This window comes from Pan troglodytes, chromosome 20, assembly GCF_028858775.2.
Source record: "Pan troglodytes isolate AG18354 chromosome 20, NHGRI_mPanTro3-v2.0_pri, whole genome shotgun sequence".
Lineage (NCBI taxonomy): Eukaryota > Metazoa > Chordata > Mammalia > Primates > Hominidae > Pan > Pan troglodytes.
The window spans coordinates 10,523,523-10,550,176 of NC_072418.2; the positions used below are offsets into that span (position 1 = coordinate 10,523,523).

General features: G+C 53.2%; 1 protein-coding gene across 20 annotated transcripts in view; it reads right to left on the reverse strand.

The window, feature by feature from the left end:
• FBN3 (fibrillin 3) overlaps nucleotides 1-26,654 on the reverse strand; it is an 84,387-nt gene that overhangs the window by 41,923 nt on the left and 15,810 nt on the right. For 16 of the 20 annotated variants that reach the window (XM_054674140.2, XM_016934912.4, XM_054674142.2 and 13 more), the window contains 24 exons: nucleotides 25,162-25,284; nucleotides 23,732-24,007; nucleotides 23,413-23,466; nucleotides 21,508-21,633; nucleotides 21,294-21,419; nucleotides 18,985-19,104; nucleotides 18,740-18,877; nucleotides 18,569-18,619; nucleotides 18,164-18,289; nucleotides 16,058-16,282; nucleotides 15,739-15,864; nucleotides 13,506-13,634; nucleotides 11,477-11,602; nucleotides 10,061-10,186; nucleotides 9,764-9,886; nucleotides 9,269-9,394; nucleotides 8,125-8,250; nucleotides 4,565-4,687; nucleotides 4,236-4,358; nucleotides 3,646-3,771; nucleotides 3,433-3,555; nucleotides 2,218-2,340; nucleotides 1,814-1,975; nucleotides 758-826 (listed from right to left, as the gene is read on the reverse strand). In XM_054674140.2, coding sequence (XP_054530115.1) covers nucleotides 758-826; nucleotides 1,814-1,975; nucleotides 2,218-2,340; nucleotides 3,433-3,555; nucleotides 3,646-3,771; nucleotides 4,236-4,358; nucleotides 4,565-4,687; nucleotides 8,125-8,250; nucleotides 9,269-9,394; nucleotides 9,764-9,886; nucleotides 10,061-10,186; nucleotides 11,477-11,602; nucleotides 13,506-13,634; nucleotides 15,739-15,864; nucleotides 16,058-16,282; nucleotides 18,164-18,289; nucleotides 18,569-18,619; nucleotides 18,740-18,877; nucleotides 18,985-19,104; nucleotides 21,294-21,419; nucleotides 21,508-21,633; nucleotides 23,413-23,466; nucleotides 23,732-24,007; nucleotides 25,162-25,284 — 3,096 coding nt within the window. The remainder of the gene's footprint in view (nucleotides 1-757; nucleotides 827-1,813; nucleotides 1,976-2,217; nucleotides 2,341-3,432; nucleotides 3,556-3,645; nucleotides 3,772-4,235; nucleotides 4,359-4,564; nucleotides 4,688-8,124; nucleotides 8,251-9,268; nucleotides 9,395-9,763; nucleotides 9,887-10,060; nucleotides 10,187-11,476; nucleotides 11,603-13,505; nucleotides 13,635-15,738; nucleotides 15,865-16,057; nucleotides 16,283-18,163; nucleotides 18,290-18,568; nucleotides 18,620-18,739; nucleotides 18,878-18,984; nucleotides 19,105-21,293; nucleotides 21,420-21,507; nucleotides 21,634-23,412; nucleotides 23,467-23,731; nucleotides 24,008-25,161; nucleotides 25,285-26,654) is intronic. The other 4 variants (XM_016934906.4, XM_016934909.4, XM_016934904.4 and 1 more) reach the window with 4 other exon arrangements.

Sequence of the window (26,654 nt, forward strand, 5' to 3'; positions counted from 1 at the left end):
GTGGAAGGATAGATGAATGGATGAATGGTCGAGTGGAAGGATGGAAGGATGGAAGGATGGATGGATGGATGGATGGATGGATGGATGGATGGATGGGTGGAAGGATGGATGAATGGATGGATGGTCGGGTGGAAGGATGGATGGATGGATGGATGGATGGATGGATGGATGGAGGGATGAATGGACAGAAAGATGGGGCATAGATGAAAGATGGGGAATGAATGGTTGACTAGATGGATGGATAAAAGGATAAGAGAGGGATGAGTGGGGGATGGATGAGTGGGTAGATGGAGGATGGTTGAATGGAAGTATGGAAGGAAGAATGGATGGAGGATGGCTGGATGGAAGGATGTATGGATGTACTGGATGGATGGAAAAAGTGGAAGGATGGATGGATGGATGGATAGATGGATGAATGGATGGATGGATGGGTGGAAGGATGGATGAATGGATGAATGGATGGAAGGATGGGTGGATGGAAGGATAAATGGACAGAAGGATGGAGGATGAATGGAAGGATGGGGGACAAATGAAAAGATCAATAAACCAACAAGTGGAAGAAATGGCTGAAAGAACAGATAAAAAAAATTAAACACAAACTAAAAGCATAGTGTGGTCCTGCTGCTCAGCCTCCAGGTGGAAAGATCTGCCCCATCCCAGGACAAAACTGCTCAACTCTACACTTTGGTGAGGTGGGGATGAGAGAAAAGTCAGTCTCTAGGCAGACAGACGGATGGATGGTCTGCCAGGAACTCACCTTCCAGAATGACAGTGATGCGGTTAGGCCGGAATCCCTCACCACCCGGGCACAGGGTTCTGTACTCAGCTGTAAAGGGAAACAGGCTCCTGTGAGGTGGGGTATTGGGGCAAAGCTTAGGGGAAACAGGGGAGCAACAGCAGGAAGCCTGAAAAGGGCTCAAGAGTGGGCTCCCATCCTTCTACTGTACTAACGACATCTCCATATCTCTTTAGCCTCTTAGGGCCAAGAGACTTTGGCCAGTCCTGGGGCTGCTTGCGTGTGTGTGTGCATGTGCGTGTGCGTGTGTGTGTGTGTGTAAATGGGGGGTCCCATTCAACATGTGAGCAGAGTTATGTGGTAGTGGCTGGGGGTAGGAGGGAGAGAAGATTATTCCTTCTGATCCAAAACCATATCCTAGTGTAACTGCAAGTTTTCCCCCTGCAAGGAAGACCTTGGACATTCACACACGCATACACCTGAATAGGTGGACAGGTACCTCCCTGTTTCACACCTGAGGCCTTTGCACATACTGTTCTCACTGCATTGCACATCATTCCCCCTACTCTGCTAGGAAAACTCCTACACATCCTTCAAAACCTCACTCAAGCCTCCTCCCCTGGAAAGCCTTCCCCACAGCTTTCTCTTCCCCACAGCTTTCTCCTGAGCTATGGCTATGCCCCAAAGAAAACCCTTAGGACAGTTCTACTCTCATAGTCCTGAAACTGTTGGTTTAAGGGTGAGGGAGAAGCAGTGTGCAGAGGCTGTGGCTCATCCTTCTCTGAGTCCCCAGTCCCCAGCACATGACACAGAGGAACTTTCAATGTTTGTTGACTGACTGAATGATCAAGTGACTATAAACACAGAGAATTTACAGAAAGCAACCTTGGAGAGAGGCCCAGCCAATGAACTACCAAGAGTACACTGTGTGACCCAGGATGAGCCCCTCTCCTTCCCCAGTTCTTGGTTTTCCTGTCGCCTAAGCCCCCCACCGCCGCCATTAGCAGAGGTGACCCCCTAAGCTCCCGGGCCTCAGTGGCTTAGGTCACGGTGTTCAACTGCCCCGCAGGGACTCACTGGTGTTGGTCATAGGGCACAGCTCACAGGGATTGCCCCAAGCCCGGCCCAGGGAGCAACAGCAGGAAGCTCGGGTGACACCAACTCCGATCTCGGCACTGCAGGAAATGCCACCGTCCCCTCGGTCATGCGTCTCCAGGAAACAGTTCCCGGCCCGAGTGTCTGAACAGGCAGAAGGGGATGGTTAGTAGGTGTCAGGGGGAAAGCTGTATGTGTGCGTGTGCATGCATGTGTCTATTTCAACAGGTGACAAGGACAACCACTCTTGCAGGAGACCAGCAGATGTCCCGTTTGTCAGGAGCAGGTAGATTTGAACACGTTGACATCTGAGTTAACCCAGGGGGGCAATCCCACCCACCTCTGCTGACCCCAGAACCCTGATCTGGAGTTGAGCATGGACTCACCCACGCAGCCCACTCTGCTGGGGTTCAGCTCAAAATCCTGGGGGCAACTGCAGAGGTAGCTGCCGGGGGTGTTAATGCACACGCCGTTGATGCAGTTTACTGGGTCTGCACACTCGTTGATGTCTGTAGGGAGGAGGCGCGGTCCTCAGCAGGGAGCCCCTTCCTCGGCCCCCCTCCCTCCTAGCTTCATCCTGGGAAGCTACAGCCCTCGCTCAAGGTCAACTCCTGGGCACCAGATTGTGGGACAATGTCATGTCCTTCCCTGGGAAGAAACCTAAGGGGACAGGAGCCTCCAGTCTGTCCTGTCCCCTCCAACCCCATTCCCTCTCCTGCTCTGTTCTGCCTGGCAGAGTTTTGTTCATTGAACTCTACCTGCCCTGGGTTCCATGCAGTCAACATATGAAAACCATATCTATTTTATTTTCGTAATTTATTGATGTTTAGAGACAGGGTCTTGCTGTGTCGACCAGGCTGGAGTGCAGTTGCACAATCACGGCTCACTGCGGCCTCAAACTCCTGGGCTCAAGCGATCCTTCTGCCTCAGCCCTTGGAGTAGCTGGGACTACAGGTGTGCACCACAATGCCCAGCTAATTTTTTATTTTTACTTTTTAGAGATGAGGTCTCGCTATGTTGCTCAGGCTGGTCTCCAACTCCTGGCCTCGAGTGATCCTCCCACCTCAGCCTCCCAAAGTGCTGAGATTATGGGCATGAGCCACCACTCCCTGCCAAAACCCATATATAGAAAATACTTTCAAACCATGGGTTAGCAAATTCCAACCTGTAAGTCAAATCAGGTCCATCACCTATTTGTGTCAATAAAGTTTTATTGGTACAGGGGCCACATTCATTCATTTACATATTGCCTGTGGCTGCTTTTGAGCTACAATGGCAGAGTTGAATCATTGTGACAGAGACTGACCGTGTGGCCTGCAAAGCCAAAAATATTTACCATCTGCCCATTTCTAAAACACACAGAGGTAGGAGGCCCTTTCAGCAGCTAGCGTGGAGGGGCCACTTCAATCACTGGACTTATTTAGCCGGGGAACAGGAACGGGAAATGATGGGGACATCAGGCAAGGCGCCCCCAACCCCCCCAGCAAGACTGCAGGGGAGGATGCTTGAAAAGAGATCTGAGGGCAGTGAGGGAGTGAGCCATGTCCCCTGCCCCAACTCCTGCTCTCTCCTCTCCCCTTCCAGCCCAGATGACCTCACACCTGTGCAGTTGCCACCCCCTCGGTCCAGTTCGTAGCCACCATTGCAGATGCAGCGGAACATTCCAGGCAGGTTCTCACAGCTCCCAAACGCACAGAGGTTCCCTTGCGCACACTCGTCCACATCTGCGGGGACCCTGGGTCAGCCTGCCCCACCCAGAGTCTGCAGCGGGGACCCACCCACTCTGTCCTCTGCCCTGCCGGGCCCAACCTTACCCTGGCAGGCCCGGTGGTCCTCGGTGGGGTCAAAGCCCATCTCACATTCACAGCGGTACCCGCCGGGCGCATTGAGGCACTGCCCGTTGTCACAGAGGTCCACGTTCTCGGCACACTCATCCCTGTCTGAGGGGCCCCAAGATTCGGAGGGCTGGAGGCCGGTGGACCAGGACCCACACAGGGTGGGCAGGAGGCCCCAGTCACTGGAACACTTCGCTGTCAGCCAGAGTCCCAGGCAAGTAGCCCTGGGGACTCAGTCCCTGACTTGGGGGTGGGAGGCAAGTGACCGAGGCAGGGACAGGGAGGGGAGAGGTGGTCTGGACTCTTGGACTCCAGAGAGGGGACCCAGTCTCTCCGGATCCAGGGAGGAGGGCAGCCAGGAAGGAAGTGTCTCATGCACTTAAGTGTTCAAGGGAGCCGTGGGCAGGCCGCAGCACCGCCTGGGCCGAGGACACAGCCTCTCCAGCACCCACAGAGCGGCGATTGAGTCAGAAGGAGTCAGGAGGTCGAGTGACCATGGCGGCCACCGTGAATTCAGCCCCCGTGGCTGTCCCTCTAGGGCCCCTGCCCTCCCACACCCCTAATCTCACCTTCGCAGGAGAAGCCATCCCCGGCAAAGCCCTGGCGGCAGGTGCAGCGGTAGGAGCCAGGGACATTGAGACAGTCACCTCTTGGGCTGCACCGGTGCTCCTGGGAGACGCATTCATCCAGGTCTGCAGGAGATGGAACCCAGACCCCCCACCCCATGGTGTGTGCATTGGGTGGGGGCAGAAGGGAGAAAGACCCATCAACCCTCCAACCCTGACTGCCCCCCTGCAGACACTCCCGGATCCCACCCTCCCACTGCCTTGCCCCCCACCGCCTTGCCCCCCACCTACCTCTTCTGCTTTGCCCCCACTCCCTGCCCCCAGGTACTCACCGTGACATTCGAAGCCATCCCCCACCCAGCCTGGCAGGCACCTACAGCTGAAACTCCCCGGGATGTTGAGACAGGAGGCGTGACTGTCACAGTTGTGTCCTCCAACCTCGCATTCATCTACATCTAAAGGGAGAGGAGGCACAACGCCGAGACCCAGTCACAGAAGGAAAGACTCGATGCAATAGCAGCGGAAAGGGCAGGGACTCTTCCTCTCTAGGGGAGAGCTGGCCCAGAAAGCCTCCTCCCATTCACCTGGGGAGCTTCCATCTTTACCCAGAGCCCAAGAGGAAAACCCTGAAACCTAACAGACATGACTCTCAGCAGCCCTCAGAAATGGTCTGAAATAGCAGCATGAAAGACTTGGGGTAGATATTAAGAGTGACTGTCCAGCCGGGTGCGGTGGCTCACGCCTGTAATCCCAGCACTTTGGGAGGCCGAGGCGGGTGGATCACGAGGTCAGGAGATTGAGACCATCCTGGCTAACGCAGTGAAACCCTGTCTCTACTAAAAATACAAAAATAAATTAGCCAGGCGTGGTGGCAGGTGCCTGTAGTCCCAGCTACTCAGGACGCTGAGGCAGGAGAATGGCGTGAACCCGAGAGGCGGAGCTTGCAGTGAGCAGAGATCGTGCCACTGCACTCTAGCCTGGGCGACAGAGTGAGACTCCGTCTCAAAAAAAAAAAATAAATAAATAAATAAAAAAGTGACTGTCCGTATGAACACGCCCCTTTTCCAAGCCAGGATTTCCCTGTCCACCAGCATTTCCAATCCAGAGTCAATTATGCCTCACCCTTATGATCTCTGCCATGTTAAACCTTGGTGAGCTACTGTTACTAAACATTTCTTTCCCACACTTCTGTTTTCCCTGACATAAATTGTGTTTTAAAAGACAATTTTGGATCAACATCAACAACCTCTAAGAAGTCATGGGCTTGATGCTCTGTTATGTAACATTTGTTTCTAATACACATTAAAATAACCATGTAACTGGAGTGGATAGAATTGTGTCCCCTTAAAAGGTATGTTCAAGTCCTAAACCCTGAAACTGGGGAATGTGACCTTATTTGGAAACAGGGTCTTCGTAGATGTAACTAAGTTAAGATGAGGTCATCCCGGATTACTGTAGGCTCCCATCCAGTGATGAGTGTTCTTCTGAGAAGGCTGTGTAGCCAGATGCAATGGCTTACACCTGTAATCCCAACTACTTGGGAGGCCAAGGTGGGAGGATCGCTTGAGGCAAGGAGTTTGAGACGAGGTTGGGCAACATAGTGAGAACCTGTTTCTACAAAAACACTTTTTTTTCCCCCTGAGGCATGGTTTCACTCTGTCACCCAGGCTGGAGTGCAGTGCAATGGTGCAGTCATAGCTCACTGCAGCCTGGATCTCCTGGTCTTAAGCAATCCTCAGCCTCTTGAGTAGCTAAGACTACAGGTGAGCGCCAGCATGCCTGGCTATTTTTTAAAATTTTTGTCTCAAACACCTGAGCTCAAGAATCCTTCTACCTCAAACTCCCAAAGTGCTGGCATTACAGAAATGAGTCACCATGCCTGATCAACAAACACTTTTTAAAAAATTAGCCCAGCTTGGTGGCATGCACCTGTAGTCCCAGATACTCAGGAGGCTGAGGCTGGGAGGATTGCTTGAACCCAGGAATTTAAGGCTATGAACTAGTTCATGAGCTATGATCACACCACTGCACTATAGCCTGGGCGACACAGCCAGACCTCATCTTTACAAATTAGATACTACTGGGTGCAGTGACTCGTGCCTGTAATCCCAACAAAGTGGGAGGCCGAGGCAAGAGGATTACTTGAGTCCAGGAGTTCGAGACCAACCCGGGTGACATAGTAAAACACTATCTCTACCAAAAAAAAAAAAAAAAAATTAGCCGAGTGTGGCGGCACGTGTGGGAGGCTGAGGTGGGAAGATCACCTGAGCCTGGAGAGGTGGAGGCTGCAGTGAGCTATGATTGCGTCACTGCACTCCAGCCTGGGAGACAGAGTGAGACACTATCTCACAGTAAATAAATAAATAAATAAATAAATAAATAAATAAATAAATAAAATGTAAAACATGAAAAATAAAAAAAAATAGATACACAGAGAGAAGAAGGCCGTGTGAAGATGGAGACAGAGACTGGAATGACGCATCTACAAGCTGAGGAACAGCAAGGAGGCATGGAACACTTTCTGCCTCTGAGCCCCCAAGAAGGTACTAACCCTGCAGACACCTTGATTTCAGACTTCTGGCTTCCAGAACTATTATTCTAGAAGGAGAATGAATTTCTTTTTAATTAAAAAAAAAAGTTTGTTTTTTTGAGATGGAGTCTTGCTCTGTGGCCCAAGCTGGAATGCAGTGGTGTGATCTTGGCTCACTGCAACCTCCGCCTCCTGGATTCAAGTGATTCTCCTGCCTCAGCCTCCCAAGCAGCTGGGATTACAGGTGTGCGCCACCACGCCCAGCTAATTTTGTATTTTTAGTAGTGACGGGGTTTCACCATGTTGGCCAGGCTGGTCTCAAACTCCTGACCTCAGGTAATCCACCCACCTCAGCCCCCAAAGTGCTGGGATTACAGGTGTGAGCTACCCTGCCCAGGCTAATTAAAAATTTTTTTAATATAGATGGGGTTGCTGTCTCTATTAGTGTTGCCATATGGCCATGTTGTGATGTATCCATGTCACCCAGGCTGGTCTCAAACCCATGGGCTCAAGCAGTCCTTCTGCTTTGGCCTCCCAAAGTGCTGGGATTACAAAAGTGTGAGCCACTGCACCAGGTGGAGAATCAGTTTACTTTACTTTTTTTTTTGAGACGGAGTCTGGCTCTGTCACCCAGGCTGGAGTGCAGTGGCTCGACCTCGGCTCACTGCAAGCTTCGCCTCCCGGGTTCACGCCATTCTCCTGCCTCAGCCTCCTGAATTTACTTATTTTCTTTTGAGACGGGGTCTCACTCTGTTGCCCAGGCTAGAATGCAGCGGTGCTATCTTGGCTCACTGCCACCTCTGCCTCCCGGGTTCAAATGATTCTCCTGCCCCAGTCTCCTGAGTAGCTGGGATTACTATGCCTGGCTAATTTTTGTATTTTTAGTAGAGATGGGTTTCACCATGTTGACCAGACTGGTCTCGAACTCCTGACCTCAGGTGATCTGCCCGCCTCGGCCTCCCAAAGTGCTGGGATTACAGGCATGAGCCACTGCGCCCGGCCCAGAGAATCAATTTCTAAGCCACCAATTGTGTGATCATTTGTTACGGCAGCCACAGGGAACTAACACAGTCACTATTCAAATGTTTAAGTGTTCATCCCTGTATCGCATCAAATTATGAGGCATTCACGTTTCAGAAATGCTGCTGCAGACACTTGGGGCTTCCCCTCCTGAGCTGTTCAGGGGACCCCCCGGGGCACTGTATAGGACTCTGTTCTTGCTTTAACACAAGAAGCCATCTGTGGAAATCTACAAGAATGAATTCTGGCTGTGCTCTGCCCTGGGGGATGGAAACAGACCCCATGATTCCCAAAATGGCCCCGGGGAGTCCCCTCTGCCTGCACCGCTGACCGCCGGCTCACCAGAGCAGCCCGTGGCCCCCTTCCTGACCATGTAGCCCAGCTGACAGTGGCAGACAAAGGAACCCTTCGTGTTCTCGCAGTCCCCATGGAGGCAGATGTGAGGGTTCAGGTCACACTCATCCACATCTGTTGGGGAAGAGAGCATGAGGTCTGAGAACTGGGTGCAGGGGTGACAGGAGAGGAAGTAGGTGAGGGTGGGAGGGAGAGCACCAGCATTCCTGACTGTCCCGCCGCACAGGTCCTCTCTGCTAGGACTCTCTTTCTTTTCTCCAGGGGCGGGGAGCTCCCTCTATGTCCACTACTGGTATTGGGAATGTTCTGTGAGCGTTTCACAGTGTACATTCCAAGGAACACACCAGGAATGTGTTTCCAAAAGTATTTTATGGTCAAATATATTTAGAGAAGGCTGAGATCCACAAAGCTAACCAGGGTTTCCTCCTGCAGGACTTTTCAGAGCCTTTATGCCAGTATGCACAGTGGGTCTGCAACAGGGGCATGGAGCAGACCGCATTCCCTAAATGCATTTGTTCACAAGGCCCATCGCTGAAGCGCTTGCTCTCTGAGACTCCTATAAACTGCAACTCTCTAAGCTCTTTAAGCTTCACTTGGTTTCTTGGCCGGGAGTTACATTGTTACTTCCTGGAACTTCCACACTCTGGCCTCAGCTTTGTCCTGATAGGGTATGCAGTACAAAGCCCTAGGACAACCTGTAGCCAGGTGAGGACAGCAGTCGCCACCTTAGAGAACACAGTTCTGACTCTCTTTCCTGCCTTGTCCACTGTCCTCTGCCAGAAACCACTTTGTCTTCAGTGATCTTAAAGCACAGCCCTTGAACAGGACACAATTCTCTGATAGATGTTGGGTATGTCGTATTAAACAAATGCCATTTAAAAGAGCAAGGTTTGGGAATTCTGCTTCTGTTATATAAATGGGGTCTCATGGGCTTTGGAGAGCAGACTTGGGGTGCTGGGGACCCTTATGTGGAGAAGCAAGTGCTGTTACAAAGCCTTATCTTCCTACCTGCGAATGGCAGGGGTGGGGCCTGGCATTTTTCATGCCTATGTGCCACCTTGTGGAAGACCTGGTGTGTGAATTCTGACACTGCCTCCTCCACCCACCCCGCCCCACCGTCCCGGCTCCTCACCAACACATGTCCTCATGTCTGGCGTGGCCATGAAGCCATCATAGCACAGGCAGCGGTGACCCCCTGGCATGTTGGTGCAGTGGCCTTGGTCACAAACACGGGGGTTCTCTTCACACTCGTCCACGTCTGGGGGAGCAGGGTTGGGGACTGTGCTTAGCTTTGCCCTGATAGACCACCCAGTATACATCTGCTCCCCAGGCCCCAGGACGACCTGTAGCCAGGTGAGGATAGCGATGGTCACTTGAGTAGTCTGGGGGCGCTCAAGCAGTTCTGAGGTTCTTTTCCACCTTATTCACCCTCCTCTGCAAAAACCCCAGGGGCTCTCCCACAGGGTGAGCAGCCTGCCTGGGGCCAGGACCACAGGCCAGGCAGGGGGTGCCTCGGGTCTGGCTGGCTTCACTATGCTGTGCTGGGCTCTGGGCCAGCGTAGGACCCGGCCAACACCTCCTCCTCACCCCCCACACCAGGCAGTGGGAAGAAATTGTGCCCACCTACCTGCACATGCCCTTCCGTCGGGCATCAGCGAGTAGCCCTGCCCACAGCTGCACCGGTAGCTGCCCTCAGTGTTAATACAGTGTACGTCACACCCACCATTCTGGACCCGGCATTCGTTGATGTCTGCAGGATGCAGGGCAGACAGGGGCTGGGGCTGGGGGGTAGGGGGTCCAGCATGGGGAGGGGGCTGGTTTGAGGGTGGGAGCAGAGTGGAGTTGAGGTGAGGACAGGAGGGGCTGCCACTATGTCTGGGGCTGCGGTTGGTGCCCAGGGGCCAGCAGGTGGGCACAGTCTCACCCACGCAGCCCTGGCGGTCAGGTGTGCCCTGGAAGCCAGCATAGCAGGAGCACTGGAAGGCACCGATGACATTGACACACTGGCCGTGGGGACACAGGCCATCCCTCAGGGAGCACTCATCGATGTCTGTGGGGGAGTGCAGGTGAAAGACGGGCCTGTGCCCCATCTGCCGTCTGTGTGACCATGAGACACACTGGGGCACACACGCATGCTAAGGAGCTCACACTGCTGGCATTGGCACAGCCCCGCATGTGCCTATCCATACACTCGCATTCACTCACATGCAAACACACTCACTCTCCCATAAACACAGACACCCATATACACACCCCACGTGCCTACTCACACAGACACAAACACACCCTGGCACCCACTCACATGTGAACACACTCACCCTTGACAGACACACACAGGCACACTCAGATACACACTCACACTCAAGTGCACACTCCTAAATTCACAACACACCTTATATCCACTTGCACACAAATACACTCACCCATGTGTAAATACACATCCACACCCAGGGGCACACTCACACCCATGTGCACACAGAGACACACAAACACCCAATGCACACTCACACATACACACCCATGTGCACACTCACAGACACACACATAAACACACCCTCAAACATACCTGTCCTTGTGCAAACACACGTCCACACCCAGACACCCACACCCAGAGGTACACCCACACAGACCCACTCACACATTCTCACACCCACTCACACACAAACACACCTCTCTTTATAAACATGCATTTGCATCCAACTACACATCACATTCTCTTGCACACACACACAGACTTACGTACAAACACACCCACTCAGAAATTAGCCAGGCATGGTGGCGCATGCCTGTAGTCCCACCTACTTGGGAGGCTGAGATGGGAGGATCACCTGAGCCCAGGAGGTGGAGGCTGCAGTGAGCTGTGATTGTGCCACTGCACCCCAGCCTGGACAACAGACTGGGACCCTGTCTCAAACAAAACAAAATGAAACACACCTACGCACATGCAAACACACTTGCCCTTGGTAGATACATTCATAGCCAAATACACACTCAAACCCTCTTGTGTGTTCACACAGACGCACACACACACTCACTCCTACTCACATACAAACACTCCCCCTTGTACAGACACACAGTCACACAAATGCACAAACACTTGCCCTTGTACAGACACACATGTGCGTGTTCTAGACACACAAACACACTCCCGCCATCTTGCATATAAACCCACTTACACACACAGATACACACTGACACACACTTGCACGCTCACACATAGGTATGGCCTCAGAAAGACAGATACACATGCCCACCCTCTCACTCATCCAGCCCACATTCACCAGACACTTTCACACACATGGGCTCACACTCACACTTGCACACCCAGATGCACACTCACCCTCACAGGCAGTGCCCTCAGCCGTCAGCTCACGCCCAGGGGGACACTGGCACTTGTAGCTCCCATCCGTGTTGGTGCAAGTGCCTCCCCGGCAGAGCAGCGGGTCCCTTGCACACTCGTCCACGTCTGAAGGTTTGTGTGGAAAGAGAGAGCAGGCATGAAGGTGCTGATGCAGGGAGGGGGCAATGAGGCTCATGCTGGCTTCTCTCCGCCACCTCCCCAGCCCCCTTCACCCCAGCGGGAGCCAGGAGAGCCTGGAGGCTCCGGGTTGGGATGACCCAGGGGAGTGGGGTCTGCACCAGGAGCAGAGACCAGCCAGATGGGGAGGGAGGCTGAGATTCTCAGAAGAACAAAGGCCACGAAGCTGACACTCTTGGGGCCACTAGAAAAGGCACTAAGAAGCCTTCCTCCACTCCCTGCAGGACACGCCAGAAAGCTGAGGCTCAGTCCCGCCAGGACTCAGGGCAGGGAGCAGGCAACCTCGCCATGGCCTCATCACTCTTCAGCCACAGAGGCATCATCCTTCCATCCCTCAGGCCCACCCCAGGGCCTTTGCACATGCTGTTCTCCAGTGTCTTCACCCTTTTCGCCCCCACTCCATTCTTTCCTTCTTTCCTTTTGTTGTTGTTGTTGTTTTTGAGACGGAGTCTCGCTCTGTTGCCCAAGCTGGAGTGCAGTGGCACGATCTCGGCTCACTGCAACCTCCGCCTCCTGAGTTCATGCAATTCTCCTGCCTCAGCCTCCCAAGTAGCTGGGATTACAGGTGTGCATCACCAAGCCCAGCTAATTTTTGTATTTTTAGTAGAGACAGCGTTTCACCATGTTGGCCAGGCTGGTCTCAAAATCCTGACCTCAAGTGATTCACCTGCCTCAGCCTCCCAAATTGCCAGGATTACAGGTGTGAGTCACCGAGCCCAGCCTTTTTTTTTTTTTTTGAGACAGATTTTCACACTGTTACCCAGCCTGGAGTGCAGTGACACGATCACAGCTCCCGGCAGCCTCCACCTCCCGGGTTCAAACTACCCTCCCACTTCAGTCTCCTGAGTAGCTGGGACTACAGGCGCATGCCACCACACCCAGCTAATTTTTTGTATTTTAGTAGAGACGGGTTTCACCATGTTGCCCAGGCTGGTTTCAGACTCCTGAACTCAGGCAATCTGCCCACCTCAGCCTACCAAAGTGCTGGGATTACAGGCATGAGCCACTGTGCCTGGCTTTTTCTTCCTTCCTTCCTTCCTTTCTTCCTTCCTTCCTTCCTTCCTTCCTTCCTTTTTTCTTTAGACAGGGTCTCACTCTGTCACCCAGGCTGGAGTGCAAAAGTGCGATTATGGTTCACTGCAGCCTCAACCTCTTGGGCTCAAGGGATCCTCCCTCCTCAGCCTCCCGAGTAGCACGCGCCACCATGCCTAGCTAATTTTTAAAAAATTTTGTAGTGACAGGGTCTTGTTATGTTGCCCAGGCTGGCCTCGAACTCCTGGACTCAAGCAATCCTACTGCCTCAGCCTCTCAAAGTGTTGGGATTACAGGCGAGGGCCACTGCACCCAGCCCAGTTTTGCATTTCCTCAGCGATTCATGTTATTCATGTCTGTCTTCCTGTTAGGCTGTGAGCTCCAAGGAAATAGGGCTCCCTGGAGCTGGAGCTCCCTGCAGTGCCTCTAGCTCAGAGGATGCATGTGAAATGCTCATCAAATGAATAACGAAGTCAATGATGGGGACGAGAGGCCTCGTAACCAGCAGTGTTTCCCAGGCTTCTCTGAGGGTCCCTGTCCTCTACCCAAGCTACACACCCTCCCTGGGAGACCACACCCCAGTGTGCCGGCCACCCCCAGGTCTCGGCCCCCAGGTCTCTCTCCTAAGGACGAGGCCTCATGGAGCCCAGACTCACTGTACCTCAGCTAATTTGCAGCTCTTCCCTCCTCCTGCCCCCTCCATCCACATCCACACAGCAACAGCCGTCCCCACCCTCCCTCTCCTCAATGCCCTCCCTGCCCAGGGCGCCCACCACACCCCTGCCTGGCAGTCACCGACCCATGCAGTCCTTCATCAGCATGAAGCCACTCTCGTAGCCGGGAAAACACTCGCACTCAAAGCTGCCCGGCGTGTTGACACAGGTGCCCTGGCCGCAGAGGTCAGGGGAGATGCGACACTCGTCGATATCTGTGGGGAGAGGGGGGCAGAGGCTGGAGGCGCCATGTGGGCCGCATCACAGGGCACGAGGCAGGGGGGTCCCTGTCTTTTGATGGAGGTGTGGGCTAGAGGAAGCCCGTCTGCAGACATAAGGAGGCACAGGCCAAGAGGGGAGACATGATGCAGGCATGATGGGGTGCCGTATGGGGTCATCAAATCTGTAGATATGACAGGCAGAACAGAAGCCCCCAAAAGGAGCCAAGGAAATGGAGGGACCCTGAACTAAACATGACAAGGGCAGGCAGTTTTCTCACAGAGGGAGTTCTCCATTTTCTTTATTTTGATGGTAGATTTGTTTGTTTGTTTTATTTTATTTTTATTACTTGTTTATTTATTTATTTTTTTAGAGACAGAGTCTTGCTCTGTCACCCAGGATGGAGTGCAGTGATGCAATCTCGGCTCACTGCAACTTCTGCCTCCCAGGATCAAGCGATTCTCCTGCCTCAGCCTCCCGAGTAGCTGGGATTACAGGCGTGCGCCACCATGCCCGGCTAATTTTGTATTTTTAGTAGAGATGGTGTTTTGCCATGTTGGCCAGGCTGGTCTCAAACTCCTGACCTAAAGCAGTCCACCCGCCTTGGCCTCCCAAAGTGCTAGGATTATAGGCGTGAGCCACTGAGCCCGGCCTGTTTGTTTTTTTTAGAGACAGAGTCTTGCTCTGTCACTCAGGCTGGAGTGCAGTGGTGTGATCACAGCTCACTGCAGCCTCAACCTCCCAGGGCCTCAAGGGATCCTTCTACCTCAGCCTCTCGAGTAGCTGGGACTACAGTTAATGCAGTAATAATTTTTTTATTTTTTGCAGAGATGGAGGTCTCGCTGTGTTACCCAGGATAGTCTCAAACTCTTGGGCTCAAGCAATCCTCCCACCTTGGCCTCCAAAAGTGCTGGGATCACAGGCGTGAGCCACCATGCCGGCCCTGGAGGCCTCTAAAGGTCACCTTTGCCAGCCCCTTCTTTTATGTTTTATTTACTTATTTATATTTGAGACGCAGTCTCGTTCTGTCACCCAGGCTGGAGTGCAATGGCACAATCTTGGCTTACTGCAACCTCTGCCTCCCGGGTTCAAGTGATTCTCCTGCCTCAGCCTCCCGAGTAGCTGGGATTACAGGCGCCCGCCACCAGGCCCAGCTAATTTTTGTATTTTTAGTAGAGACAGGGTATTGCCATGTTGGCCAGGCTGTCGAACTCTTGACCTCAAGTGATCCATCCGCCTTGGCCTCCCAAAGTGCTAGGATTACAGGTGTGATCCATCGCACCTGGCCCAGCTCCCTTTTTTTTTTTTTTTTGAGATGGAGTCTCGCTCTGTCACCCAGGCTGGAGTGCAGTGGCATGATCTCGGCTCACTGCAAGCTCCGCATCCCGGGTTCACGCCATTCTCCTGCCTCAGCCTCCCAAGTAGCTGGGACTACAGGCACCCACCACCACGCCCGGCTAATTTTTGTATTTTTAGTAGAGACGGGGTTTCACCGTGTTAGCCAGGATGGTCTCGATCTCCTGACCTCGTGATCCGCCCGCCTCAGCCTCCCAGAGTGCTGGGATTACAGACGTGAGCCACCGTGCCCAGCCCAGCCCCTTCTTTTATAGTCAGGGTCCCTGCAGCCCAAGGAGGGCAATCACCGACTCTAGGTCACACAGCACAGAGGCGGACACAAGAAGTGCCCAAAAAACAGGTGTTCACCAGGCGCGGTGGCTCACACCTGTAATCCCAGCACTTTGGGAGGCCAAGGTGGGCGGATCACCTGAGGTCGGGAGTTCAAGTCCAGCCTGACCAACATGGAGAAACCCCATCACTACTGAAAAATACAAAATTAGCCAGGCATGGTGGCACATGCCTGTAATCCCAGCTACTTAGGAGGCTGAGGCAGGAGAGTCACTTGAACCTGGGAGGCGGAGGTTGCAGTGAGCTGAGATCGTGCCATTGCACTCCAGCCTGGATAACAAGAGTAAAACTCCGTCTTGAAAAAAAAAAAAAAGAAGAAGAAGAAAAAGAACAGGTGTTGTCTCTACGTCTTATTCGAGGCCCCTATCCCTGCCAAGGATCACGCTCTTTCCAAGAGGCAGAGGTGGCACCTACCTGTGCAGTTCCATTCCTGGGCATCCAGGGCAAAGCCCCCCACACAGGCGCAGTGGAAGCTGCCCACCGTGTTTCTGCAGGTACCGTGCGTGCAGAGGCCAGGGAACACCTTGCATTCATTCACATCTGAAGTACAGGGGCATCAAACCACCCTGACGTCCCCAAGCTCGGGATCCATACACCAAGCCCTCCCTGGGTTCTTAGTGCCTCACCTTACCCACATCCCCTTTTCCCCAAACACACCTCCCATCTCCAGGCTTTTGCCTATGCCGTGCCCCTCCCCATCCTTCCAGGGGCCTGACCCCTTCCCCAACCGCACCTTTATAGAACGGTCGGCCAGACAGGAAGTCCCGGCTGGCAAAGCCCAGCCCCCGCGGGCACAGGCTGGCGAACTCCAGAGACTCGGGATCCGGGCAGGCCTCGCACTCGGCTCCCCACGCGGCCCCGAGGGAGCAGCAGCAGACGTCCATCCGGTACTTGCCAGGCAGGGTGACCCCACACTCATCCTCATCCCATCGCAGGAAACATGGTTCCAATCTCACATCTGCACGGGGGGACAGTCACTGCGTCCCCACCCCTGCCACACTGTGCCCGCTGCGGGACAGGCATGCCGCTCAGTCACTCCCATCGGAAACATTCTCCCGGACGTAGTCAGGTCGAGGGCCAGAGTGGAAAGGGGTGACTTCCTCCAGGCACTGTCTGGGAGGGTACTATGTGTACTGTTCTGTAGCACTGTTCTAAGCCCTTCTATCCATATTTTTTTTACATGATTGATTCATTGGTTGATTGATTTCTTTTGAGACATAGTCTTGCTCTGTCACTCAGGCTGGAGTGCAGTGGCACAATCTCAGCTCACCATAACCTCCACCTCCCAGGTTCAAGCAATTCTCCCGACTCAGCCTCCCGAGGAGCTGGGATTACAGGTGTCTGCCACCACACCCAGCTGACTTTTGTTATTTTTTAGTAGAGACTCGGTTTCACCACGTTGGCCAGGCTGATCTCAAATTCAAGTGATCTGCCCGCCTCAGCCTCCCAAAGTGCTGGGATTACAGGCGTGAGCTACCATGCCTGGCCAATTTTTTTTTTTTTTTTTAGACGGAGTCTCGCTCTGTCCCCCAGGCTGTAGTGCAGCGGCACAATCTCAGCTCACTGCAACCTCCGCCTCCCGGGTTCAAGCGATTCTCCTGCCTCAGCCTCCCGAGTAGCTGGGATTACAGACACCGCTACCACGCTCACCTAATTTTTGTATTTTAGTAGAGATGGGGTTTCACCATGTTTACCAGGCTGGTCTTGAACTCCTAACCTCAAGCAATCCACCCGCCTCGGCCTCCCAAAGTGCTGGCATTACAGGCGTGAGCCACCATGCCCGGCCACTAAGGATTTTTAGGGCAGTGAAACTACCCTGTATGACACTACAATGGTGAACATACGTCATTATACGTTCGTCCAAACCCATAGAATGTCCAATACACCAAGGGTAAACCCTAAGGTGCTCTATGGACTTAGAGATGACAATGCTGTACCCGTGCAGTTTCATCCATCGTAACAAATGCACCTTCTAACCCCAGTGCAAGATGTTGATAGTTGGGGAGGCTGTACGTGTGTGGAGGTGGGGGCTATGTGTTCATATTTGCTGTGAACCTAATACTGTCCTCAAAGATAAATCCTGGCTGGACTTCCAGCACTCCGGGGTGCTGAGGTAGGGGGATCCCTTGAGGCCAGGAGTTTGAGACCAGCCTAGGCAAGATAGTGAGACCCTGTCCCTACAAAAATATATATAGATATACCAATAAATAAATAAATTAGCGGGTGTGGTGGTGCACACCTGTAGTCCCAGCTGCTCAGGAGATCAAGGTACAAAAATCAGTTGAACCCAGGAAGTGCAAGTTGTAGTGAGATGAGATTGCGCCACTGCACTCCTGCCTGGGTGACAGAGTGAGACCCTGTCTCAAGAAAAAAGAAAAAAAAACCCACCCAAATGTCTTTCATGATATGTTAGCCAGAGGCAGAGGATCCCAAAGGATGCCTGAAATCTCTCCTGTTCAGGCCGGGTGCGGTGGCTCACGCCTGTAATCCCAACACTTTGGGAGGCCGAGGCGGGCAGATCACCTGAGGTCAGGAGTTCGAGACTATCCTAGCCAACATGGTGAAACCCCATCTCTACTAAAAATACAAAAATTAGCTGGGCTTGGTGGTATGTGCCTGTAATCCCAGCTACTCAGGAGGCTGAGGCAGGAGAATCGCTTGAACCCGGGAGGCGGAAGTTACAGTGAGCCGAGATTGCGCCACTGCACTCCAGCCTGGGCGACAGAGCGAGACTCCGTCTCAAAAAAAAAAAAAAACTCTCCTGTTCCTCAAGTCACTGCGGGTGGAGGGAACAAAGGAAGAACGTGTGGCCCTGTATGCGGACCTCGCCTGGACTCACCCACGCACAGCCGGCCTGAGGCGTCCAGCATCAGGCCCTCTGGACACTCACAGCGGAAAGACCCAGCAGTGTTGATGCAACGCCCGTTGGGACAGACTCCCGGGAAGGACTCACACTCGTTCACATCTGGGTAAGGAGGAGGGAAAGCCGGAGGGTCCAGGGAGGGGAAGGGCACTGGCTGGCCATTCCCCTGGGGTCTCAAGTTGTCCTTGAGGAGGAAGGAAGGGGACGGGGACACGGGGACTGGGGACTCTCAAGAAGGCCTGGGGACCAGGTAGGGAGAACGTCTGTCCCCATCGCAAAAGACTCCAGGGCGGGGCCGGAGGTGGCACCCATGAGGGTGGTGCACCTGGTTGTGTGCGGGCTCTGGAGTAGGGGGTGAGCTGGACACGGGCAGGGAGTTACCATCGCAGGTGACACCTGTCATCCGGGCAAAGCCCCGGGCACAGGCAGGGTCTGCAATTGGGAGAACGAGAGTGAAGAGAGGAGTCATTTTCTCATGCCAGCCCCAGGGGGGACCCGCCCCATGGAGGGCTTTTCCCATGGGCGCCTGGGAGGCCTCAAGGAGGATATTACCGATCTCGCAGCGTTCGCAGGGGCTCCCCCAGGCTGCCCCGAGGGTGGCGCAGCACTCGGACCGCAGGCTGGCTCCCTGAAGGTTCACCTCACAGCGGCTCTCCTGGATCTTCAGCCAGCAGGTGCCCTTGGTGCTGTCTGGGGAGAAGAGGCGGGTCACCTGTCTCACCTGCCGGCCCTACACCTGCACCCTGACCCATAGACGCCCAGCCTCTGGAACGCCGTCGGGCTCCGGGGCCGCTCACCTAGACAGATGGTACCAGAGGGGTCCAGCTGGCTGCCAGGGCCACATTTGCAGGTGTAGGAGCCAGCCAGGTTCTGACAGACGCCATTCACACACGGGCTGGACAGGCATTCATCGACATCTGCGGGGACGGCCCCCCACCAGGTCCTGAGCTGCAGGAGGAGTTGCCTTACCTGGCCAGGACCCCTCCTCCCCAAGGGGCCGCTGCAACCGGTGGCACGGGGTGCACCCAGATGCACAAGCGTGCAGAGGGCACTGGAATCAAATGTGCGTGCAAGCACATGTGTGTGCTGAGCTGTGTGTGTACATGCTGTAAGAGACAGGAAATGCCAAACTGTTCTTTTTTTTTTTTTTTTTTTGAGACAGAGTCTCGCTCTGTCACCCAGGTTGGAGTGCAGTGGCACCATCCCGGCTGACTGCAACCTCCGTCTCCCGGGTTCAAGCGATTCTAGTGCCTCAGCCTCCCAAGTAGCTGGGACTACAGGCATGTGCCAACATGCCTGACTAATTTTTTTTGTATTTTTAGTAGAGACGGGATTTCATGATGTTGGCCAGGCTGGTCTCAAACTCCCAACCTCAGGTGGTCCACCCACCTCAGCCTCCCAAAGTGCTGGGATTATAGGTGTGAGTCACTGCACCCAGCCAAAACTGTATTCTTACTCTCACCTTCAACACAACACAGAATACATCAGTGATCAGACGTGGGGTTTTTTGTTTGTTTGCTTTTGCCAAGCTGCCCAATTCTCCGACACCAACAGGGTGCCCTATAATTCAATTCTGACGCTTTCTGCCTGGAGTTAAAGTCTGACTCCACAGGTTGAGGGCTCAGTCCCACAAGACTGTCTTCCACACCAGATGCCAGTTGCAAATCGGGGCCTCCAGAATTTCTGCCTTCTCCTCGGGCTTGATCATCCGCTAGAGGGGCTCACAGGACTCAGGGAAATACTTAACTTACGTTTTCTAGTTTATTATAAAGGATATCACAGGCTGGGCGCTGTGGCTCACGCCTGTCATCCCACCTCTTTGGGAGGCAGAGGCGGGTGGATCACTGAGGTCAGGAGTTCGAGACCAGCCTGGCCAACACGATGAAACCCCATCTCTATTAAAAATACAAATTAGCTGGGCGTGATGGCACACGCCTGTAGTCCCAGCTACTTGGGAGGCAGAGACAGGATAATCTCTTAAACGGCGGGAGAATTGCTTGAACCCAGGAGGTGGAGGTTGCAGTGAGCCGAGATGGCCCCATTGCACTCCAGCCTGGGTGACAGAGCGAGACTCTGTCTCAAAAAGATAAAATAAAAAAAAAAAGGATATTACAAATGATGAACAGCCAGATGGAAGAGATGCACGGTGCAGGGTATCTGGGAGGAGATGTGGAACTTCCGTGCCTGCTGTCGGCATGCCGCCCTGCCAGCACACAGATATGTCCATCCACCTAGAAGCTCTCCAAACTCTGTAGTTCGAGTAGGACTTCTGGGATGTGTGTATAACTGTGTGCCCCTGAGTGTGTACAACCGTGTGTGACTGGGACTGCAAGTGTGGGAAGTGTGAGAATGAGTGTATGGGCCAGGTGTAGTGGCTCGCGCCTATAATCCCAACACTTTGGGAGGCTGAAGCAGGTGGATCACTTGAGGTCAGGAGTTCGAGACCAGCCTGGCGAACATGGTGAAACCCTGTCTCTACTAAAAATACAAAAATTATCTGGGCTTGGTTATGGACGCCTGTAATCCCAGCTACTTGGGAGGCTGAGGCAGGAGAATCGCTTGAACTAGGAGGCAGAGGTTGCAGTGAGCTGAGATCATGCCACTGCACTCCAGCCTGGGTGATAGAGCAAGACTCTGTCTCAAAAAAAAAAAAAAAAAGAATACGTGTGTATGTAAATGTGAGTATATATGTGTCTTTGAGTGTGTGAGTGTGAATGTAGGTACATATGCAAGTGTCTTTGAGTATGCATGTCTGTGTACACATGCACACAGCATGTCTGAATGTATGTGTCTGTGTGCACACAGCATGTGCAGCATGTCTGGGTGTATGTATGCATGACACATGCAACGTGCATGTCTGAGTGTGGTTGTGCACAGGATGCTTCTGAGCGTGTGCATGTGTGTCTTGTGTACACACCTCATGCAACATGTATCTGAGCGTGTGCATATATGTGTGTGTGCACACTACGTATAGCATGCGTGTGTGAATAGAGGTAACACGTAAGCATCTTTGAGCGTGTGCATGCCTGTGTGTGCACATGCCACATGCCAAGTATGTTGGAGCATATGTGTGTGTGCAAACCCACGTGAGCCCGGGACCCAGTACCTTTGCAGATCTCCGTGTCCTGCCAGAAGTGGAAGCCGGGGGGGCAGGAGCAGCTGTAGCTGCCAGGGCTATTGTGGCACCACCCGTTGTCACACAGGAGGCTGTTAAGGGCACACTCATCCATGTCTGTGGGGTGGGGGTGGGAGAGAGGGGTGAGGGGTCTGCAGTGGGAGAGGCTGCCCACACATCCTCCCGCCAGGTGGCATGCTCAAACCTGTGCAGTCCTTGCCTGAGGCACCTGCCTCATAACCCAGGTTGCAGACACAGCGGTAGCTGCCCCGAAGGTTCTCGCACACGCCATTGGCACAAACCTCAGGATCCAGAGCACACTCGTTGATGTCTGCGGCAGGAGGAGGGTGTGTCAGCAGCAGCAGAAGGAGGGTGTGTCTGCGGCAGGAGGAGGGTGTGTCGCGGTGCACCAGGGGTCTCTAGAAGTCAGATTCCCCAAGGCCAGAGCTCCAGCCCAGACCTGGCCTCATTCTGCTCTAAACCGAGGTTTCTCAGCCTGGGCACTGCTGACATTTGGGGCCAGATCATTTTTTGCTGCGAGGGGCCATCCCGTGCATTTTAGGATGTTGAGCAGCTCCCGTGGCCTCCACCCATGAGATGTCAGTAGCACCCACCGCCCCAGTATTACTCCAGACATTGTCAAATGACCTCAGTGGGGCAGGGGCCAAACTATCTCCAGTTTGGAAATAGTGGAGCAGACATCCATACAGTGGCACTGTCATAAAAATAAAAGCAATTATAGGCCAGATACGATGGCTGTCACCTGTAATCCCACCACTTTGGGAGGCTGAGGTGGGAGGATTGCTTGAGCCCAGGAGTTTGAGACCAGCCTGGGCAACATAGCAAGACCCATGTCTATAAAAAGCAATTTTTTTTTTTTTGAGATAGGGTCTCACTCTGTCGCACAGGCTGGAGTGCAGTGGTGCGATCTCGGCTCACTGCAACCTCCACCTCCCTCGTTCAAGTGATTCTCATGACTCAGCCCCCCAAGTAGCTGGGATTACAGCCGTCTGCCACCACGGCTGGCTAATTTTTCTATTTTTAGTAGAGATGGGGTTTCACCATGTTGGCCAGGCTGGTGTGGAACTCCTGACCTCAAGTGATCCACCTCCCTCAGCCTCCCAGAGTGCTGGAATTACAGGCGTGAGCCACCGCATCTGGCCATAAAGTAAATGTTTTAAAAATTGGCTGGGCATGGCAGCTCATGTCTGTAATCACAGCACTTTGGGAGGCCAAGGTGGGTGGATCACTTGAGGCTAGAAGTTTGAGACCAGCCTGGGCAACATGGCAAAATCTCATCTCTACAAAAAAAAAAATACAAAAATTAGCCAGGCATGGAGCTGCATGCCTGTAATCCCAGCTATTTGGGAGGCTGAGGCAGGAGAATCGCTTGAACCCAGGAGGCGGAGGTTGCAGTGAGCCAAGATCACGCCACTGCACTCCAGCCTGGGTAATAGAGCAAGACTCTGTCAAAAAAAAAAAAAAAAAGAAAGAAAGAAAAGAAAGAGAAAGAAAGAAAGAAAGGAAAGGAAAGGAAAAGAAAAGAAAAGAAAAGAAAAGAAAAGAAAAGAAAAGAAAAGGGAAGAAAAACAAATTAGCAGATCATGGTGGTGAGTGCCTGTAGTCCCAGCTACTCAGGTGGTATCACTTGAGCCCAAGAGGTCGAGTTTGCAGTGAGCCGTGATTGCACCACATCACTCGAGCCTGGGCAATAGAGTGAGCTCTCACCTCTAAAAAAGGGTGGGGGGAGTTTTGGACACAGACACGCACACAGGGAGAACACCATGTGAAGATGGAGGCAGAGATGGGGTGACGCCTCTATGAGCCAAGAAATGCCAAAGATTGCTGGAGCCACCACCAGAAGCTGGAGAGAGGTCCGGGACAGATTCTCCCTCAAAGCCTCCAAGGGAACCAGCCCTGCCCGCACCTTGATCTCCGTCCTCTGGCCTCCAGGAGTGTGAGAGAATCAACTTCTGTTGTTGAAGCCGTCTGGTCTGGGGCACTTTGTTACGGGAACCCCGGGCCAACTCCTACAGCCTCCCACCACAGCTCTCCCCACATCTGGTAGGGGCAGGCTGGCTGCTGTTTGGAGGGGCTGGGCTCCACTTACCTCGACCATCCGTGGTAATGCCAAGCCCACTGCCGCACAGTGCCTGGAACTCAGCTGGGGATGGAGGGACAGAGTGAGACGGGTCAGGGAGCTTAGCCATGGCTCGGATTCAGCCACAGGCAAGGATGAGGCCCCCTGGTCTTGGGCAAGAGTTTGGGACTAAGACACAACTCCAACCCCAGGGAGGGAGCAACTCCCTTCAGCCTCTTTTTGGGAAGAGCCCCCACTCCATGGCAGCCATGACCCCCCACCAGAAGCGAGGACCGATGGAGGCATTCAGACCAAGGAGGCGATGGGGACCGGGCAGCCAGATGCTCACCGGAGTTTTTGGCAGGACAAAGCTGGCAGGGCTCCCCAAAACCGTGGTCCGGGTTGGCACAGCAGCACTCGGACTTGGTGACGGTGCCAGGGAAGGGGCGGGCACAGGAGCCCTTCTCGATGGCCCCATAGCAGGTGCTGCGCACGTGGGTGTCCACGCACACACGGCCATCCGTGCCTACCGCCAGCCCCCCCAGGCACTGGCAGCGGAAGGAGCCCTCAGTGTTGGTACAGTGGCCGTTCACGCAGATGCCGGGCGTCTGGCACTCGTCAATGTCTGCAGAAGCAGTGGCGGCACAGGGATGGGTTCCAGCCTGCTCCCTTCCTCTCTCCCCTCCCCATCTCCCAACCTTTCCATCTTCCCAGCCATTCTATTTCTTTCCTTTCCAGTTTCTTGTCTTTCCAGTTTCCTGTTGTCTGTGTCTCTGTCCTCTCCTCCTCTTGTCTCCTTCCTCTTCTCCTCTCCCATTATTCCCCATCTTTCTATCTTTCTCTCCACCTTTAAACAAATTTTTTAAAGGCAGGGTCTGACTTCCAGACTGGAGTGCAGTGGCATGATCATAGCTCACTGCGGCCTCCAACTCCGGGGCTCAAGCGATCCTGCTGCCTCAGCCTCCCGAGTAGGAGGGACTACAGGGGTTCATCTCCATGTTCGGCTAATTTTTAAAAATTTTTCATAGAGACGGAGTCTCATCATGTTGCCCAGGCTGGTCTCAAACTCCTGAGCTCAAGTGATCCTTCTGCCTCAGCCTTCCAAAGTGCTGGGATTACAGGTGCATGCTACCATGCCCAGCTAATTTTTTTTTTAGGTAGAAATGGGGTCTGACTATGTTGCTCAGGCTGTCTCGAACTCCTGTCCTCAAGTGATCCTCTAACCTCAGCCTCCCAAAGTGCTGGGATCACAGATGAACCTGGCCCCTCCCCACCTTATAATGCATCACTTTTTTTTTCCTTTTGAGACGGAGTCTCACTCTTGTCACCCAGGCTGGAGTGCAATGGTGCGATCTCGGCTCACTGCAACCTCTACCTCCCAGGATCAAGTAATTCTCCTGCCTCAGCCTCCCAAGTAGCTGGGATTACAGGTGCCCACCACCATACCTGGCTAATTTTTGTATTTTTAGTAGAGATGGGGTTTCACCATTTTGGCCAGGCTGGTCTTGAACTCCTGACCTCAAATGATCCATCTGCCTCGGCCTCCCAAGGTGCTGGGACTACAGGCGTGAGCCACTGCACCTGCCTCTTCTTTTCTTCCTTTTCTTTTTCTTCGCTTCTCCCCTTTTCCCTCCTCCTCCTCTTTTTCTCCCTGCCCCTTCTCTTCTCCTTCTCTCATGCCCGTCCCATCCCCGTCCAGTCCCTCTCCTCTTCCTCGCCGTCCCTCTGCTTCCCCATCTCCCTTCTCCCCTCTGCTGGCCAGTCTGGCTCCAGGCTCACCCATGCAGTAGTGGCCGCCAGGTGCCAGGAGGAAGCCGGGTTTGCAGAGGCAGGAGAAGCTGCCATCCTCGTTGAGACACACGCCGTTGACACACATGGTGCTGGTGGCACACTCGTCGTGGTCTGGGGACAACAGGAGAGGCTGGGTCCAGGCAGGGACCACACTGGGACCCTCTCTCTCCCTCCTCCAGGCTCCAGGGCTGACCCCCCAGGATCCCTCCCTGGGGTGTGGGAGGCAAACAAGCTGTGGTTGTCTGTGACTGTGTGAGCTTGCATATTAGTCCGTCCGCTGGGACGTGAGTTCCCCGGGGCACAACCCCTGTCTTACTCAGGCTGCAATACAGTAGGTGCTGCATAAATATTTGCTCAAAGCTGAATAAAGGTGGTGGTTTTTGCACAACATTGGAAATTTATTAAATATCAGTGAATTGTTCATTTTAAAATGTTTAAATGTTTTTTAAAAGACGACAATTTTTTTTTTTTGAGACAGAGTCTCGCTCTGTCGCCCAGGCTGGAGCACAGTGGTGTGATCTCAGCTCCCTGCAACCTCCACCTCGCGGGTTCAAGCGATTCTCCTGCTTCAGCCTCCTGAGTAGCTGGGATTACAGGCATGTACCACCACGCCCGGCTAATTGTTTTTGTATTTTTAGTAGAGACGGGGTTTCATCATGTTGGCCAGGATAGTCTTGAACTCCTAACCTAGTGATAAGCCCGCCTCGGCCTCCCAAAGTGCTGGGATTACAGGCGTGAGCCACCGCGCCCAACCTCTTGTTCACTTTTAAATGATTAAATTTAGGTTGTGTGAATCTTACTTCAATTTCATAAAAAGGAAACGGAAATAAAGTTAGTAAGACCATGGTCTAATTTAATGGAAGGTGGCAGGGGCAGAGATGAGTTGTTTTCCAAAATGTCAGTTTTAAACAATAAAGGACTGAACATACATTTAAAAAAAAAAAAAAAATGTGGCTGGGCGCGGTGGTTCACGCCTGTAATCCCAGCACTTTGGGAGGCCGAGATGGGCAGATCACGAGGTCAGGAGATCGAGACCATCCTGGCTAACATGGTGAAACCCCATCTCTACTAAAAATACAAAAAAAAAGAAAAAAAAATCAGCCGGGCGTGGCGGCGGGTGCCTGTGGTCCCAGTTACTCGGGAGGCTGAGGCAGGGGAATGATGTGAACCCGGGAGGTGGAGCTTGCAGTGAGCCAGGATCACACCACTGCACTCCAGCCTGGGTGACAGAGTGAGACTCCATCTCAAAATAAATAAATAAATAAATAAAATAAAATAAATAAATGCATGAAATGCCACCACAAAAATATGCACATGAGCATTCATAGAAGCATTATGCCTAACAGCAAAAAGTGAAAACGAACCAGTGTCCTAGTGAATGGATCGACACACTGTGGTCTATTCATGTAATGGAACATTATTCGGCCATGAAAAAGAATGAAGAAGCCAGGTATGCTGGCTCATGCCTGTAGTCCCAGCTA